General features: G+C 44.0%; 1 protein-coding gene and 1 long non-coding RNA gene across 3 annotated transcripts; one reads left to right on the forward strand and one right to left on the reverse strand.

Annotated features, from left to right (window-relative positions):
* Window positions 1-3111: 3111 nt before the first annotated feature.
* cdc14ab (cell division cycle 14Ab) lies at window positions 3112-19266 on the forward strand. 2 transcript variants are annotated; one of them, XM_060066482.1, is made up of 16 exons: window positions 3112-3357; window positions 3659-3749; window positions 4296-4371; window positions 6414-6506; window positions 7062-7141; window positions 7963-8029; window positions 9206-9268; window positions 9630-9717; window positions 10714-10944; window positions 11167-11305; window positions 12690-12849; window positions 13448-13539; window positions 13713-13760; window positions 15017-15079; window positions 16756-17032; window positions 18483-19266. In XM_060066482.1, exons 1-16 carry the CDS (start codon window positions 3309-3311, stop codon window positions 18510-18512), a joined length of 1647 nt encoding a protein of 548 aa, XP_059922465.1. In that variant the 5' UTR covers window positions 3112-3308; the 3' UTR covers window positions 18513-19266. The 2 variants fall into 2 exon arrangements, with proteins under 2 accessions (XP_059922465.1, XP_059922466.1); XM_060066483.1 differs by lacking the exon at window positions 13713-13760.
* LOC132468716 (uncharacterized) lies at window positions 18432-19685 on the reverse strand. The gene is made up of 3 exons (XR_009528257.1): window positions 18745-19685; window positions 18634-18713; window positions 18432-18603 (listed from the first exon to the last, which is right to left on the reverse strand). It is a non-coding gene; the product is annotated as an uncharacterized LOC132468716 (long non-coding RNA).
* Window positions 19686-19690: the final 5 nt, after the last annotated feature.

A 19690-nucleotide genomic window follows, 5' to 3' on the forward strand; every position in this document is an offset into this window, starting at 1 on the left:
TAGGGTTAGCCCTAACCCTAATATATTAGGTATTAGGGTTAGGGTTAACCCTAACCTTGATACCTAATATATATAGGGTTAGGGTTAACCCTAATATGTATATATAGGGTTTGGGCCAACCCTAACCTTGATACCTAATATATAGGGCCAATTGTAGAATACACTGACGGGGTCAAACACCGGGTCTATAGAAGAACATGCTGCTCATACTGTGACCAAGATGCTTTGTTGTGGGTTCCAATGCACTGGAAGCAGAATTAATGAGCTGAATGTAGGGGACAAGTGTAGGAAACAAGTGAGCTGAATGAAGGGAACAAGTGTAGGAAACAAGTTGAGCTGAATGTTGGTTATCAGTGAATGCCGAGAGTAACTCGAGGCAGCTGAAACTCACACCTTTGCTCGGTGGAACAACGTCACGGGGCGGCGATATGAGCAGAAACCTGAGGAGGCCACCTGAGGCGCGGTCTGGCTGCCTCGCGTGGCGGTCCTCACTAGGGCTGCTCCAGACATGGCTGATGCCCCCTGGAAGGACCAGAGCGAGCTGCCACCCCCACAGCGGGTCTGGATCTCTCTGATCGCAGGTGAGGCTCCGCTGGTCCTGGACTAGGGGTAGGGTCTAGGGATAGGGTCCTGGACTAGGGGTAGGGTCCTGGTCTAGGGGTAGGAATAGGGTCCTGGACTAGGGATGGGGTCTAGGGGTAGGGTCCTGGACTAGGGGTAGGGTCTAGGGATAGGGTCCTGGTCTAGGGATAGGGTCCTGGACTAGGGATAGGGTCTAGGGGTAGGAATAGGGTCCTGGACTAGGGATAGGGTCTAGGGATAGGGTCCTGGACTAGGGGTAGGGTCCTGGACTAGGGATAGGGTCCTGGACTAGGGATAGGGTCTAGGGGTAGGAATAGGGTCCTGGACTAGGGATAGGGTCTAGGGATAGGGTCCTGGACTAGGGATAGGGTCCTGGACTAGGGGTAGGGTCCTGGACTAGGGGTATTGTCCTGGACTAGGGATAGGGTCCTCGTCTAGGGATAGGGTCCTGGTCTAGGGATAGGGTCCTGGTCTAGGGGTAGGGTCCTGGACTAGGGGTAGGGTCTAGGGATAGGGTCCTGGACTAGGGATAGGGTCCTGGTCTAGGGATAGGGTCCTGGACTAGGGGTAGGGTCCTGGACTAGGGGTAGGGTCTAGGGATAGGGTCCTGGACTAGGGATAGGGTCTAGTTGTAGGGTCGTGGTCTAGGGTTAGGGTCCTGGACTAGGGATAGGGTCCTGGTCTAGGGATAGGGTCCTGGACTAGGGGTAGGGTCCTGGACTAGGGTTATGGTCCTGGTCTAGGGGTAGGGTTCTGGACTAGGGTTCTGGACTAGGGATAGGGTCCTGGTCTAGGGTTAGCGTCTTGGACTATCGGTAGGGTCCTGGTCTAGGGGTAGGGTCCTGGTCTAGGGGTAGGGTCCTGGACTATCGGTAGGGTCCTGGTCTAGGGGTAGGTTCCTGGTCTAGGGGTAGGGTCCTGGACTAGGGGTAGGGTCTTGGACTATCGGTAGGGTCCTGGTCTAGGGGTAGGGTCCTGGTCTAGGGATAGGGGCTAGGGGTAGGTTCCTGGACTATCGGTAGGGTCCTGCACTAGGGGTAGGGTCCTGGTCTAGGGATAGGGTCCTGGTCTATCGGTAGGGTCCTGGCCTATCGGTAGGGTCCTGGACTATCGGTAGGGTCTTGGAGGACCACCTACCTGGTTGCCCTGAAGTCCTCACATGATGGTGTGATATGTTTTCGATAAGTGTTACTGCCAGAGATCCCCGGTCCCAAGACCTGAGGAACAGAAATGTCTTGAATATGGAGTTGGGTTAGTAGGGTAAGGGTTAGTCTCCAAAATGAAGTTGGGTTAGGGTTTGGTTTAGAGTCTCAATATGGAGTTGGTTAAGGGTTAGTCTCCAATAGAGTTGCAATTGTCTCCAACATGGAGTTGGGTTACGGTTACTAGGGTCAGGGTTAAAGTCTCAAATATTGTTTAAGTCACTTGAATACAAAATAATGTCAATGTACAAATGTTGGATATGCTGACGAGTTCACCCGGAAATACTTGGAGGAAAGGTTGTTGGAGTTCTGAACATGCTTAGGAAAGGTACTGGGGGCCGTTCATTTCAACATCAACATAAGTTTAGCCTCTATTTTTTCACATGTGAATTAGGTTTCAAGTGGCCTAAAATATGTCTGTTGGCCAAACCCAACTCAATTGATTCTACACATGGATCGAAAGAGAGCTTTTTGTGATCCCGAAAATTGTAGTTTCAAGCTAGAGACTTATGTCAGCAATACTCTCCATTGTGCAATTATGTCGGTTGAAAAAAGTGAGCAATTCATTTTAAACAGTGTTGTCTTTTTCTATCTTTGAAAAGAAGCACCTTTTTATCTCGCCTTGACCCGATGACCGTTTCCGCAAAGGTTAAGGAAAGGTGGCATAAAGGTTAGGAGATTTGACTTTCCAAATTGGGCCCGGGACTGACTCATACATGTATAGACTGGTGTAATAGGTAGTTCTCATGGTAATGAGAATTGTTATGATTCAGTGCCATCAGATGTTATTGTGAAGAAGATACCCTTAATAAAATGCTCCTTGATACAGGGACCGCATACTACACCTTTAATTCAATGGATTTTAACATAGTCTTTCATGCACAAAAAAGAATAGTTTGCTATTGTTAACATATTATATAGTGGTATATGTCGTATTGTGCTATATAGTAGTGTTAGAAGTTTAAGGGTTTGTAGAGTTAGGGTTAGCACTTTAAGGAGGTTAATAAATCATTAATAAAGTGTTTATCTGGTCATTAATAAGGTGTTATCTGGTTAATAGGTTGTTTATCTGGTTAATAATGTGTTTATTTGGTTGATAGGGTTTTTATCTGGTTAATAGGGTGTGTATCTGGTCATAATAAGGGTGTTGAACCGGTCATAATAAAGTGTCTATCTGGTCATGATAAGGGCGTTAATCTGGTCATAATAAGGGTATTTCTCTGGTCATAATATGGCTGTGTATCTGGTCATAATAAGGGTTTCGGCCCTTTAAGAGAATCTCGGCCAGGAAGAAGGAACTCCTCCCAGTTTGGTTTCTGTTCAGCCAATAGCAGCTCAGTCTTCACTTACCAGTGAAGTTAAGTTAACTTAAGTGTTCAAAGAAGTCGTGGTGTTTTCTTCACTTTGAGATGAAGCGGGTCTATGAACATAAAGTGTAGTGTATATTGTGTAGTGTAATCGGGATGTTTTGATACTCTGAGCTGACTCGGTACATTAAGGAGATGAAAGGTTACTTTGTTTCAAATGGCAGAAAAAGACTTTGATCTGTTAGGAGCTTCAGGATTCATCAGAGGTACAGAAATACTCTTTATATCCTGAGCCTTAACACTAATTACAATAGTAGTACTATAGTAGTACTATACTACTATATAGTAGACTATATATCTACTATATAGTAGATATAGTAGACACTGTAGTACTAACCCTCTTACTGGTTGTTTACGTCTAAAACAAATAGTCAAACATTATCCTGTGTTTAACTAAATACAATATCACGGTCCTGTTTGCTAATATAATATGTAATAAATGAAATTCATTACAATTTATTATAAATTGTTCTTAAATTAGTCCTATAATCTTTTTCTTCATTACAGATCGCTTGTATTTCGCTACATTACGAAGCAAACCCAAAAGTACCGCAAACACGCACTACTTCTGCACCGACGACGAGTTCGTGTACGAGAAGTGAGTAACTAAGTTAAATGAGAATTAAGTCAAATAATGAGAATTAAGTCAAATAACGATGATTAAGTCAAATAATCAGAATACAATCTTTAAATGAGAATTAAGTCTTTAAATTAGATAAGACCTCTGATGAGGATTAAGTCCTCTCATCAGATTAAAGGTCCGATATGTCTCCGACACCCAGCGGTTTAAACCGATACTGCAGTCCAAGCAGACGATTAAAGGCGTACATACTTGTCATTAATAAAATATTAATAAGATAAATATACAAACAGACACTCAAAGGGGTACATACTGATCATTAATAAGATATTAATAAGTTATAAAGTGATTGTTTTAAAGAGTACATACTGGCTGTAGAATTTAGGTTTTCTTCATCTCTGATATTGTGGTCATTTTATGATTAAGTATAGCTCCACTTTGTATAACACATAAGTCATTTAATATTAATAATGATTGATATATTTGAATTCATCTTGTGACATTGTAATAACATCTAATAAGTGCCCAGAGTTTCAGCTGGATAAGCACTCTTCTGTTCTCTAGTTTCTATGCAGATTTCGGACCGCTGCACTTGGCTGCTCTGTATCGCTACTGCTGCAAACTGAACAAGAAACTCAAGGTAGGTATGTGTGGTATGCAGTATAGTGGATGTAGTAGCAGTTTAGTACATGCATACAATATATATATATATATATATATATATATATATATATATATATATATATATATATATATATATATATATATATATATATATCATTCAGTACATGTATATTTATATACATATGTATATAGCCCCTTCCACACTATCATGTCTTGATTATTATTTAAACTAATAATGTTTAGAGTTGGGCCTGTGGGCCAACGTCTGGGTGAGTAGTGAGTCAGTCACTCAGGGTCTGGGTGGGTTAAGGGTTAAGTTAAGGGTTGGACCGCTCCGACCTGATCTTCCAGCCCGGGGGGTTCCAGTGTTTACTGGTTGCCCTAGTAACGTCATTCCTCTGCAGGGCTGTAGTTTCAGTTCTGTTCTATAAAGTGGTCCTCTGTCTCTTCATTCAACCAGTCATACTATATCAATTTATATATATATATAAAAACAAATATATATAGATATGGATATAGATATAGATACATACAGATATACACAGAATCTATCTATATATATATGTATATATATTACATTGTGTGTTTTTCATGTATTGTGTGTTTTTCATGTGTGTTAAGTGTTGTACTCCTTGTTATTTATGTGCCGTTTTGGCTTTCTGTCTTGTAATGTTGTGTTGTTATGTTGCTGTGTAATACATGTGAGCACACCAAAACAAATTCCTATCAACTGTATTTTATATACTGTTGAAATGGCTATAATAAACTTGACTTGATATATATGGCCAGTGTACCCAAAACCAGTTTTTGGATTTTCTGTTTTTGTTTTAAGCATAGTAATTTGTCTAATATGAGCGTCAACATAGAAATCTATGCCATTTTAGGACCATTACTGAAATAAGCCCCCTCTGTCTGGTGGGTGGAGCTCTGTCTGGTGGGTGGAGCTCTGTCTGGTGGGTGGAGCTCTGTCTGGTGGGTGGAGCTCTGTCTGGTGGGTGGAGCTCTGTCTGGTGGGTGGAGCTCTGTCTGTTGGGTGGAGCTCTGTCTGGGCGGTGTATGTGGAGCTCTGTCTGGTGGGTGCAGCTCTGTCTGGGCGGTGTGTGTGGAGCTCTGTCTGGTGGGTGGAGCTCTGTCTGGGCGGTGTATGTGGAGCTCTGTCTGGTGGGTGCAGCTCTGTCTGGGCGGTGTATGTGGAGCTCTGTCTGGTGGGTGGAGCTCTGTCTGGGCGGTGTGTGTGGAGCTCTGTCTGGTGGGTGCAGCTCTGTCTGGGCGGTGTGTGTGGAGCTCTGTCTGGTGTGTGGAGCTCTGTCTGGTGTGTGGAGCTCTGTCTGGTGGGTGGAGCTCTGTCTGGTGGGTGCAGCTCTGTCTGGGCGGTGTGTGTGGAGCTCTGTCTGGTGGGTGCAGCTCTGTCTGGGCGGTGTGTGTGGAGCTCTGTCTGGTGGGTGCAGCTCTGTCTGGTGGGTGCAGCTCTGTCTGGTGGGTGCAGCTCTGTCTGGGCGGTGTGTGTGGAGCTCTGTCTGGGCGGTGGAGCTCTGTCTGGTGGGTGCAGCTCTGTCTGGGCGGTGTGTGTGGAGCTCTGTCTGGTGGGTGCAGCTCTGTCTGGGCGGTGGAGCTCTGTCTGGTGGGTGCAGCTCTGTCTGGGCGGTGTGTGTGGAGCTCTGTCTGGGCGGTGGAGCTCTGTCTGGTGGGTGCAGCTCTGTCTGGGCGGTGTGTGTGGAGCTCTGTCTGGTGGGTGCAGCTCTGTCTGGGCGGTGTGTGTGGAGCTCTGTCTGGGCGGTGGAGCTCTGTCTGGTGGGTGCAGCTCTGTCTGGGCGGTGGAGCTCTGTCTGGTGGGTGCAGCTCTGTCTGGGCGGTGTATGTGGAGCTCTGTCTGGTGGGTGGAGCTCTGTCTGTTGGGTGGAGCTCTGTCTGGGCGGTGTATGTGGAGCTCTGTCTGGGCGGTGTGTGTGATCATGTGGAGCTCGTCAGTTCAGCTGTACAGTGACTGAATGTGGGAATGTCGTTTGGTCTTATTTCTATACCATCTCTCAAGTGACTGATTTTGTTTCTTTCCTCCAGTCGTTTACTCTGACCAGGAAGAGGATCGTTCACTACACGACCTTCGACCAGCGGAGAAGGGCCAATGCAGCCGTGCTTATTGGCTGTTACTCCGTACGTACTAGAGAGACAGTAGAGAGACAGTAGAGAGACAGTAGAGAGTCAGTAGAGAGACCGTAGAGAGTCAGTAGAGAGACAGTAGAGAGTCAGTAGAGAGACCGTAGAGAGTCAGTAGAGACCGTAGAGAGTCAGTAGAGAGACCGTAGAGAGTCAGTAGAGAGACCGTAGAGAGTCAGTAGAGACAGTAGGGGACAGAGAGAAAGAGGGACAGTAGAGAGACTGGATAGGACAGATAGACAGTAGGGGGACAGTAGAGAAACAGCAGGGGGACATAGAGACAGTAGAGAGGCAGTAGGGGGTCATTAGAGAGACCGTAGAGAGACAGTAGTGGGTCAGAGAGACAGTATGGGGAGTAGCTGGTCCCAACAAAGGCGGGTTCGGCTGGAAACTAACATCACGTGATGATTAACTGTAGAATATTTGATGTTGAATATTTGATGTCCTTGAAGACCGATAACAAAGGCGTCATTGTGGCTTCAGTTCTAGGATACTGAAATAAGAGCCTCTATGATGCACCAAGATAAGATGTGGTTCTCTCTCTTTATTCAGGTGATCTACCTGAAGAAGACCCCAGAGGAGGCCTTCAGGTCGCTGACCTCCGGGACCAACGCCTTCTACCTCCCGTTCAGGTAGAGCTGCATGTACACTTTAGCGCTGCATGTAGCGTATAGAGCTCCATTTACACTATAGAGCTGCATTTACACTATAGAGCTGCCTGTACACTATAGTTCTACATGCAAACTATAGAGCAGCCTGTACAGTACACTATAGAGCTGCATGTAGAGATTAGAGCTGCTTGTAGAGTATAGAGCTGCATTTACAATATAGAGCTGCATGTACACTATAGAGCCGGATGTACACTATAGAGCTGCATTTACATTATAGAGCTGCATGTACATTACAGAGCTGCATGTACAATATAGAGCTGCCTGAACACTATGGAGATGCATGTACAGTATAGAGCTGCATGTACACTTGGGATGGGCAAAACTATTCTTTTCTGAGAATCAGTTCTTTCAGTTCTGTTCACTATCAAGATTTGTTCGTTTGATTCGGTCGTTGGATTTGTTCGTTAAATCAGATGGTCTGTAAAGCGATTGCTACCTGCTCTCATTGGCTGAATCGAACCCACTGACACTAAACCAACCTTAGAACACCAACCATATGACCCTGACCATATAAAACCAAAGACATTTACATTTAGGACATTTGGCAATTTGTCTAAAGCGACTTACAATAGATACATTTGTCAGAAGAAAGAAAAACAATCTATCGCTGTCGGTACAGTAAGGATGTTCATAGAGCAAGTGCCAAGCGCTTACAGTCGCTAGGTTGTATATGTTTGGTCAAGGTCACACTTGAACTGCCGACCTCACATTCCTCACACCGTACCACTGCAACACTTGTTTATGTATAACTAGCTGTATAATAATGTTCTTTTTTGGTTCAGGGACGCTTCTCTGGTCAGTTGTACCTACAACCTCTCGGTTCTGGACTGCCTGCAAGGAGTCTGCAAAGTGAGTTTGTTTCTTCTTGTCTTGAGTGAGTGTTTAAGCAGCTGATAGAAAGACATCCCATAGCTCACAGTACAGTATAGAGCTGACTTATAAAGTATAGAGCTGACATGAACAGTATAGAGCTGACTTATAAAGTATATAGCTGACATGAACAGTATAGAGCTGACTTATAAAGTATATAGCTGACATGAACAGTATAGAGCTGACTTATAAAGTATAGAGCTGACATGAACAGTATAGAGCTGACTTATAAAGTATATAGCTGACATGAACAGTATAGAGCTGACTTATAAAGTATAGAGCTGACATGAACAGTATAGAGCTGACTTATAAAGTATAGAGCTGACATGTGCAGTATAGAGCTGACTTATAAAGTATATAGCTGACATGTGCAGTATAGAGCTGACTTATAAAGTATATAGCTGACATGAACAGTATAGAGCTGACTTATAAAGTATATAGCTGACATGAACAGTATAGAGCTGACTTATAAAGTATATAGCTGACATGAACAGTATAGAGCTGACTTATAAAGTATAGAGCTGACATGAACAGTATAGAGCTGACTTATAAAGTATATAGCTGACATGAACAGTATAGAGCTGACTTATAAAGTATATAGCTGACATGAACAGTATAGAGCTGACTTATAAAGTATATAGCTGACATGTGCAGTATAGAGCTGACTTATAAAGTATATAGCTGACATGTGCAGTATAGAGCTGACTTATAAAGTATATAGCTGACATGAACAGTATAGAGCTGACTTATAAAGTATATAGCTGACATGAACAGTATAGAGCTGACTTATAAAGTATATAGCTGACATGAACAGTATAGAGCTGACTTATAAAGTATATAGCTGACATGAACAGTATAGAGCTGACTTATAAAGTATATAGCTGACATGTGCAGTATAGAGCTGACTTATAAAGTATATAGCTGACATGAACAGTATAGAGCTGACTTATAAAGTATATAGCTGACATGTGCAGTATAGAGCTGACTTGTACAGCATAGAGCTGACATGTACAGTATAAAAATATAGTTTATAGTATAGAGCTGGTATTTACAAAGTTGTTTAGCAGTGAAGAGATGGGGTTTCAAATGGGATTAATTGTTACAAAACAAGATGGATGACTAACCTTAAAACCTGTTTTCTGGATCGTGTTCCAGGCTCTGCAGCACAACTTCTTTGACTTTGAGACATTTGATGTTGATGAATACGAACACTATGAGGTAAAACTATCTCACATCTCACAAGGCTCCTAGAGTACAGAATACTACATTACCTCCATTAACTGATGCTTAGTATGACCCACTACGTTACTGGGAGTACTGGCCCCCATGTGACCCTCACTGTATGTTACTGGGAGTACTGGGAGTACAACAAATCTGAATCCAGAGGGGAGGTCTCAACTCAAGCAAAAAAAGTCGAGATGTTGATAATATTGTTGTGTATCTTTTTTTGTAACTACTAATATGACGTGTAACACCATGACTAATAATACTCGTATGAAATGTAACACCATGACTACTAATATTTATATTACATCTTCTACCACTCGTAACCATTAAAGTGAGTATTTTTGTTTCTTAGCGAGTAGAAAATGGAGACTTTAACTGGATCGTCCCTGGAAAGTTTCTGGCGTTTAGTGGACCTCATCTGAAAACTAAAGTGGAGAATGGTGAGTTGGTATCAGGTCACACTTATTATACATTTACCTTACATAAGCTTTCTGATCAGAAGTAAACATCAGTTTGACATTACATAAACGTAAAAGTAGAATGACTGTAGTAGTATGACAGTAGTATGACTACTGCTAGTACAACAGTCATACTAGTACAGTGTATGTCCTCAGGTTTGTAGTAGTACTGAGGTGTGGTACTCATGTCCTCAGGTCTGTAGTAGTACTGAGGTGTAGTACTCCTGTCCTCAGGTCTGTAGTAGTACTGAGGGTCTGTAGTAGTACTGAGGTGTGGTACTAGTGTCCTCAGGTCTGTAGTAGTACTGAGGTGTGGTACTCCTGTCCTCAGGTCTGTAGTAGTACTGAGGTGTGGTACTAGTGTCCTCAGGTCTGTAGTAGTACTGAGGTGTGGTACTAGTGTCCTCAGGTCTGTAGTAGTACTGAGGTGTGGTACTCCTGTCCTCAGGTCTGTAGTAGTACTGAGGTGTGGTACTAGTGTCCTCAGGTCTGTAGTAGTACTGAGGTGTGGTACTCCTGTCCTCAGGTCTGTAGTAGTACTGAGGTGTGGTACTCATGTCCTCAGGTCTGTAGTAGTACTGAGGTGTGGTACTCCTGTCCTCAGGTCTGTAGTAGTACTGAGGTGTGGTACTCATGTCCTCAGGTCTGTAGTAGTACTGAGGTGTGGTACTAGTGTCCTCAGGTCTGTAGTAGTACTGAGGTGTGGTACTAGTGTCCTCAGGTCTGTAGTAGTACTGAGGTGTGGTACTCCTGTCCTCAGGTCTGTAGTAGTACTGAGGTGTAGTACTAGTGTCCTCAGGTCTGTAGTAGTACTGAGGTGTAGTACTCCTGTCCTCAGGTCTGTAGTAGTACTGAGGTGTGGTACTAGTGTCCTCAGGTCTGTAGTAGTACTGAGGTGTAGTACTAGTGTCCTCAGGTCTGTAGTAGTACTGAGGTGTGGTACACGTGTTCCTAAGAGGGTTCTCTCTCGGTTCTCAGGATACCCTCTTCATGCACCAGAAGCCTACTTCCCGTACTTCAGGAAACACAACGTGACGACCGTAGTCCGCCTGAATAAGAAAGTCTACGATGCAAAGCGCTTCACAGACGCCGGCTTCCAGCATCACGACCTCTTCTTCGTGGATGGCAGCACGCCCAGTGACGCCATCATGCAGCGCTTCCTGCATGTCTGTGAAAGCACCCAAGGAGCTGTCGCCGTCCATTGCAAAGGTCGGACCTAACTCTAACCCTAACCTAACTCTAAACCTAACCTAACCTTAAGCCTTACCCTAACCCTAAGCCTAACCCTAACCTTAAGCCTTTCCCCACCTCTACCCCTAACTGGGCTGACTTAACTCTAACCCTAGAAGTAGTTTGTTGTTACTCTGTAGCTTAACCCCAGGTTTAGGCCGGTGTTGCTCTAGATTCATTGTTGGTTGTGTGTTCCTGTAGCGGGCCTCGGTCGTACGGGCACTCTGATTGGCTGTTACCTGATGAAACACTACCGCTTCACCGCCCCAGAAGCCATCGCCTGGATACGCATCTGCCGCCCGGGCTCCGTGATCGGGCCCCAGCAGCATTTCCTGGAAGAGTGAGTATTACTTTCTGGAACACTTTCTGGAAGAGTGAGCAACACTTCCAAGAAGAGTTAGCATCTCTTCCCAGAATAGTGAGTAACAATTCCCAGAAGTGTGAGCATAACTTCCTGGAATAACCCTTCATTCATAGCGCTCGTCCTGCCGTTCCCGAGGTTCAGTGCACCGAATCGTAGGCTCCTCTAATACTTCAGTATCATACTATAGTAATATCACACTGTCATACTATAGTAATATCACACTATCATACTATAGTATGATACTAAACTATCATACAATAGTATGATACTATAGTATTTTACTATAGTATGATACTATACTATCATACTATAGTATGATACTATAGTATGATACTATAGTATGATACTCACTCAGTCAGGCCTGCACATAATTAAAATAAATAAATAAATAATAAATAAATAAGAATAATTGATCGAGTTACAGAAAACTTGGTCAAGAAAGATGAGAAGAATTCATAGAATTCAAAGGCAAACCCATGCGTCTAGTTTACTTAGAAACGATATCAGTCATTAAAGATATCCACTTAAGTCGCCACTACAACTACTACAACTGCAATGAATATCATGCTTGTTGGGTTTGAGTTCATTGAGTTGTTGCACTTAATGTTTGGCCACGGTTTTTCAGTTTTGTTTCAATGAATGATGATGTATGTGAGCCCTTTGCACTGATAAAAATACTGACCATTCATGTGGCTGTTTGAGCATGGAAAACATGAATTGAATGTATGTTGGTTCAATTTACATACCGTACATAGGTAGTGGCCATCCCCAAAATGCACCAGAATACAGGAAATCATATCTACCAAATTCAAAATGGTTATGATGAAAAATGTGACCCTCTTTATCATGAAAGTTGCCCATCCCTGTACTATAGTATCATACTGTAGTATGATAGTATGATGATATGATAGTATGATGATACTATAGTATAAGCATCAACTTCAAGGCTACTTCCTGTAGTATCAGTCTAACAGGAAGCAGGGTGTGTGTTTAAATAGTGTACTTCCTGTCTAACAGGAAGCAGGGTGTGTGTTTAAGAGGTGTACTTCCTGTCTAACAGGAAGCAGGGTGTGTGTTTAAGAAGTGTTCTCCCGTCTAACAGGAAGCAGGGTGTGTGTTTAAGAAGTGTACTTCTTGTCTAACAGTTAGCAGGATGTGTATTTAAGAAGTGTTCTTCCTGTCTAACAGGAAGCAGGATGTGTGTTTAAGAAGTGTTGTTCCTGTCTAACAGGAAGCAGGATGTGTGTTTAAGAAGTGTTGTTCCTGTCTAACAGGAAGCAGGATGTGTGTTTAAGAAGTGTTCTTCCTGTCTAACAGGAAGCAGGATGTGTGTTTAAGAGGTGTACTTCCTGTCTAACAGGAAACAGGCAGCTCTCTGGACGCTGGGGGAGCAGAGTTCTCAGAAGGCCTTGCAGGACGGGAGAGCAGATCTAGGGGGGAGGGCGGAGTCAAGGCTAATTTCCTGTATGGATGGCCTTACGCTAAGCCCCTCCCACAGCATGACGGACAGGCCAGTTGAGGTAGGCACACACAACACATGATCACACACACAATACAGAACTATACATGACCATTCACACAAAACACACAATACGCACAATCCACACAATCCACACAAAATGGTGTCACCGTGCTCAGGAGGTCGAGCGGGTTGACTTGAGTCCGGAAGGTTGCTAGTTGGATCCCCGGCTCCTCCTAGCTGAGGGTGGAGGTGTCCCTGAGCGAGACGCCTCACCCTGACTGCTCGTGACCAGCTGGCTGTCGCCCTGTGGGGTCGACTCCGCCGGTGGGGTGAATGTGTGGACGAACGGTTGTAAGTTGCTTTGGAGAAAAGGTCTGCTAAATGTAAATATAAAAGAGCAATGTCCAATGTCCAATGTGTATTACATATCCAATGTATTTTCTGTGTATTTCCTCTGTATATTTGAATGTTTATTTTCTGTGTATTTCCTCTGTATATTTCCTTTGTATTTAAATGTGTATTTTCTGTGTATTTCCTCTGTATATTTCCTGTGTATTTGAATGTGTATTTCCTGTGTATTTGAAAGTGTATTTCCTGTGTATTTGAAAGTGTATTTCCTGTGTATTTGAAAGTGTATTTCTTGTGTCTTGCCGAAGGACCTCAGGGAGACGGCGGCCATCGTTACCCAGGGAGACGAACTACGAGCTCTAAAAGGCCGTCGGACGCTGCGCCTACCTGGAGCCCTACGGTACGAGCTAGCAGGAAGTTAGCCTCGAGCTAGCTGACTCACAGAGTTAGCCTGGAGCTAGCTGACTCTGAGAGTTATTCTCGGTAGCATCAAGGCTAGGTGGGGTTTCAGCGCTCATGAGGAAGACATCAGCATCAAGCTCACCATGTCTTTGTCTGTCGGGCTCATTTCAGGCCTTTAGAAATGAAGATCCACAACAGACCAGCAGCTCAGCAACACAGGTAAAGACCTCTCTAAACTACAGGTAAAGACCTCTCTAAGGGTGCACTCACACTAGGCCATCTGGCCGTGGCCGTGTGGCCGTTTTCACACCTAACCATGCTCAAATGGCCCCATTGTTCTCTGGCCTGCACTCACCCTAGGCCATCTGGCCGCGGCCGTTGCAACTGTGGCCTAGCCACGGTAGGCTCTTGTACATACGTCATCACGTCGTAATACGTCATCACCAAGGGTCCGCTGCATGGACCATAATAAAGTCTGCCGCCAGTCAGAGTTTTAACAACAATGGACAACAACACAGAGAACACAGTTCGCACTTTGCTGAGTCTGTTGCTTATTTGGATATATGTTTACCGTTTAATGAGAAAGAAGGCTCGTCGCCGTTATTATGTCCGTGGTCGTCGCATGGACTATACGTCATCCAGCTCAGGTTGCGTAGCCGTGCGTGTGTGCGTGTCGGCTCATTAGCATCTGTACCGTAGCGGCCCGTGCCGTAGCAGCACACCTCTCCCAAGTGGCCAAATTGGCCCGGCCTGGCCAGACTGGCCACACTCACACTGGCAGATTTGAGCACGGTTAGGTGCTAAAACGGCCACGGCCACGGCCAGATGGCCTAGTGTGAGTGCACCCTAAACTACAGGTAAAGACCTCTCTAAACTACAGATATAGACCTCTCTAAACTACAGGTAAAGACCTCTCTAAACTACAGGTATAGACCTCTCTAAACTACAGGTAAAGACCTCTCTAAATTACAGATATAGACCTCTCTAAACTACAGGTATAGACCTCTCTAAACTACAGGTAAAGATATCTAAACTACAGGTAAAGACCTCTCTAAACTACAGGTAAAGACCTCTCTAAACTACAGGTAAAGACCTCTCTAGACTACAGGCAAAGACCTCTCTATACTACACAGCTAAAGTCCTCTCTAAACTACAGGTAAAGACCTCTAAACTACAGGTAAAGACCTCTCTAAACTACAGGTAAAGACCTCTCTAAACTACACAGCTAAAGTCCTCTCTAAACTACAGGTAAAGACCTCTAAACTACAGATAAAGACTTCTAAACTACAGGTAAAGACCTATCTAAACTACAGGTAAAGACCTATCTTTAAACTACACAGCTAAAGACCTCTCTAAGCTACACTGGTATAGACCCCTCTTTAAACTACACTGTATGAACTCTGTGTGTGTGTGTGTGTGTGTGTGTGTGTGTGTGTGTGTGTGTGTGTGTGTGTGTGTGTGTGTGTGTGTGTCAGAGTCCCTATAGGTTCCGGTGTTAAGAGGGTCAGTCGAAGTCCGTCCACCTCAAACCTCAGAAGGTAATCCATAATTTATATTCTCTACACACAGGTGGTTCGGGTCGGTGGTTAGTAGGGATGTGTCGGTCGCGACTGATTCGTTACAACGAACGAATCCCGAACGTGAACGACAAGAACTGGTTCCCCAAAACAAGAAGAACTGGTTCTTTGATTCTTTTTTTTTAACATAAACCAAACATATGGTCACGAAAATAAAATATACAAACGAACAGAGCTCCGTCTCCCCGCGACTTATATTGATTGAGTCTACAACGTGCTCAAAGATTCAGCCAATGAGAGGTAGCAATGGTGTTGGAATGGCACCTGGGTAAACCAATGACAAGGCGGTACCGTCGAATATGCGCGCTTTCTCTGTCTGCCTAACCCTCCATCTGTTTATTGGATCAACGCATTTCCCAATCCCAGGAGTCTTTGCTCCATTCTACATCAATTTAAGAACAAACAAAGAAATTAAACTGCAGTTCGTATTTTTTATTTATGACCATGCAAGTTCTGTAATGCCTGAACAATGAAGAATTAAATGTAAAGTAAAATAAAATTATAAATGTAAAACCATGAATGAAATATAGAGAGTAAGCAAGTGGTATAAATATTGGTGGGACGTTCGATATACTATATAGCAGGCATCTCCAAACGGCGGACTGCGGTCTTGACGGTCCTATCCGGACCCATGACCAATTAAAAAAAAATAAAAAATTATAAAAAAAAGTTTTTTTCGAATCAAAACGACCGAATCAAATGAACGAATCGTTATAGTGAACTGAACTGAAAGAACTAGTTCCCCGAAAAGAATCATTTTGCCCATCCCTAGTGGTTAGGTTAGGGTTAAAATTACCTAAAAAGGAAGATATTGTAGCATCAAAAGATTTGTTCTGAAATTAAGGTGTTAAAGAATTACTTGTACACATCCCGGAGACAAGTAATAACCACCTCTGCAGACCATGCATGGCTCTTCTGCTGATGTGGAAGTCCTGCTCCAGCTCCACGTTGAACCACAAACGCAGGATGGGCACCTTTACATTTAACTTGCAGTATGACAGACGTCTAGAAAACGAAATAAAGTCACATAATGTCTGAATTGGAAGGACTTTTACTACTTGAAACTAGTTACATACGCTGCATGTGTATGGTATTCTATCCTATCAGCCCTGAACACGGATCAAAACAAAAATCAAATTCAACTGTTTATTTCCGTGCATCACAAAGGGTTTGCTCCAACAACATTAACATTAGTGATACAACCATGCTGTGTAGCTAGGCTAACTACACCAAAACTTTTGCAGTATATTCCAAAAAACTCAAACGGCTCCACCAGCATTCCCCAGGCGTCGAATATGCCGCTGAACCAGTCTTATTTTTTTCCACTTTTCTCAGACCGCAACAATATGTTTAGGGTTAGGGTTAGGTTACCCTAACTCAATATTTTTATAACCTATGCAGGAGAATTCACCACAGCTGAAGCCGGTATTGTGAAACTCAAGAAAACCTAAGGTGAAGGAGTCTTAGGAACTCACCCCCAGGTCCTAGTCTAAGTAGAGGACTCAATCCCTGAGTCAACCTTCAGAGCAGCTCCTTTGGTAGCATAGCAGTAGCATAGCGTTAGCCCGTAGAGGTTGTGGTGCAGAACCTCTGCACTATCTGCTTTTCGTAGTTCTGACAGTTTCATTGATCCTCAGCACTGCGGCTAACTCCAGGCTAGGCAACTCCCTGGGCGACCTCTACGGCGGTGAGGTGGAGGAGGCCAGGCCGACCTACAGCCCTCTTCACCCCCCGTCCTCTCCTCGCTCCCCCGCGGCCACCCTCCTCCCCCGGGGCCCCCGAGTGCCGCCCAAGGACCCCGGTCAGTACTTTGGCGCCCCTGGGAGGCCCAGTGGGAAGAAGGCTCCGGGACCGCAGGCTCCCTACAGCGGGCTGAAGGCAGCCTCCGGGCGATACCTCAGCCGCTCGATTCCTGTAAGTACACACTACACTACCACAACCAGCATAGCAACTACACTACCACAACCAGCATAGCAACTACACTATCACAACCAGCATAGCAACTACACTATCACAACCAGCAGAGCAACTACACTATCACAACCAGCATAGCAACTACACTATCACAACCAGCATAGCAACTACACTATCACAACCAGCATAGCAACTACACTACCACAACCAGCATAGCAACTACACTATCACAACCAGCATAGCAACTACACTATCACAACCAGCATAGCAACTACACTATCACAACCAGCATAGCAACTACACTATCACAACCAGCATAGCAACTACACTACCACAACCAGCATAGCAACTACACTATCACAACCAGCATAGCAACTACACTACCACAACCAGCATAGCAACTACACTATCACAACCAGCATAGCAACTACACTATCACAACCAGCATAGCAACTACACTATCACAACCAGCATAGCAACTACACTATCACAACCAGCATAGCAACTACACTATCACAACCAGCATAGCAACTACACTATCACAACCAGCATAGCAACTACACTATCACAACCAGCATAGCAACTACACTATCACAACCAGCATAGCAACTACACTATCACAACCAGCATAGCAACTACACTATCACAACCAGCATAGCAACTACACTATCACAACCAGCATAGCAACTACACTACCACAACCAGCAGAGCAACTACACTATCACAACCAGCATAGCAACTACACTATCACAACCAGCATAGCAACTACACTATCACAACCAGCATAGCAACTACACTATCACAACCAGCATAGCAACTACACTATCACAACCAGCATAGCAACTACACTATCACAACAAGCATAGCAACTACACAATCACAACCAGCATAGAAACTACACTATCACAACCAGCATAGCAACTACACTATCACAACCAGCATAGCAACTACACTATCACAACCAGCAGAGCAACTACACTATCACAACCAGCATAGCAACTACACTATCACAACCAGCATAGCAACTACACTATCACAACCAGCATAGCAACTACACTATCACAACCAGCATAGCAACTACACTATCACAACCAGCAGAGCAACTACACTATCACAACCAGCATAGCAACTACACTATCACAACCAGCATAGCAACTACACTATCACAACCAGCATAGCAACTACACTATCACAACCAGCATAGCAACTACACTATCACAACCAGCATAGCAACTACACTATCACAACCAGCATAGCAACTGCACTATCACAACCAGCATAGCAACTACACTATCACAATGCATACATACATACATACATACATACATACATACATACATACATACATACATACATACATACATACATACATACATACATACATACATATATGCATAAGGTGAGATAATTCAGTGGAATAATATTTAATTGGTTAACAACTTCTTTACAGTCGCTTCAGTCGCAGTACGCAGAATACTGAGGAGCAAAGCTGGACCAGAAGTAGGAGGCTGGGCTTTATGGGCCAGCCTCCCTCACCCTACCTCACCCTAACTGACCCTCCCTCCCCCTCCCTCCCCCTCCCTCCCCCTCCCTCACCCTACCTCACCCTAACTGACCCTCCCTCCAGCTCCCTCACCCTACCTCACCCTAACTGACCCTACCTCACCCTAACTGACCCTCCCTCAGCCTACCTCAACCCTAACTGACCCTACCTCAACCTATCCTTCCCTAGCCTACCATAGCCTATTCTGCTCTTCCCTACCGTAACTGACCCTAGCCTAACCTACCCAACCCTAGATTAACCTTACCCTACCCTAGCCTACCTTACCCAAGCCTACCTAACCTTACCCTAGCCTAGCCTAGCTTACCTAACCTTACCCTAGCCTACCCTACCCAAGCCTACATAACCTTACTCTACCCTAGCCTACCTAACCCAAGCCTACCTAACCCAAGCCTACCCTAGCCTAGCTTACCTAACCTTGCCCTACCCTACCCTAGCCTACCTAAGCCTATCCTACCCTACCCCAGCCTACCTTATGGACAGGGCAGCTCCAGGAGAACTGCTGTGTCCTACAATATGAGCACTGGTTGTTTTGTCTATATTATTACAATGCATTGTGGGTACACACTTAAGACATAAAATACTATATATTTCCATTACATTGGTTTTATATTTCTTCACCCCATGAAGACATTTTCATATGTAGAATAAATATTTTTGTTTAAAGATTTTACTTTTGAATTTGTGTGTCCTACCTTTATTTAAGTTGAGCGCTGCTTTATGTTAGCAGCGCTCAATTCTGCTTTTATTATTTCTTTATTTCTTTCGTCTACTAAATGTTGGGACCTACTCCAGTCCTGCCACAATCTTTCAGCTAGAGACTCCATTCCAAATGTTCATATTAGCTTTGAATCGCAGGCTACCATTCACATTTTTTAAGTATTTGGAACTTTTGAAATAGTACAACTTTAAAATGTTATTTTTATGATGGAGGTCAATCGGCCGCCCATTCTCTGACCCTTTAAATACTTCAGACTTCTCAATTTTGGTTATAACGTTTAACAATTCAACACATATATGTAATATACCAGATTTTCAATACCATTTATACTTTTTTCAGAATCAACAGCTTTATTTCATATCCGCTTCGTATTATT

Source organism: Gadus macrocephalus, chromosome 12, assembly GCF_031168955.1.
Source record: "Gadus macrocephalus chromosome 12, ASM3116895v1".
NCBI lineage: Eukaryota > Metazoa > Chordata > Actinopteri > Gadiformes > Gadidae > Gadus > Gadus macrocephalus.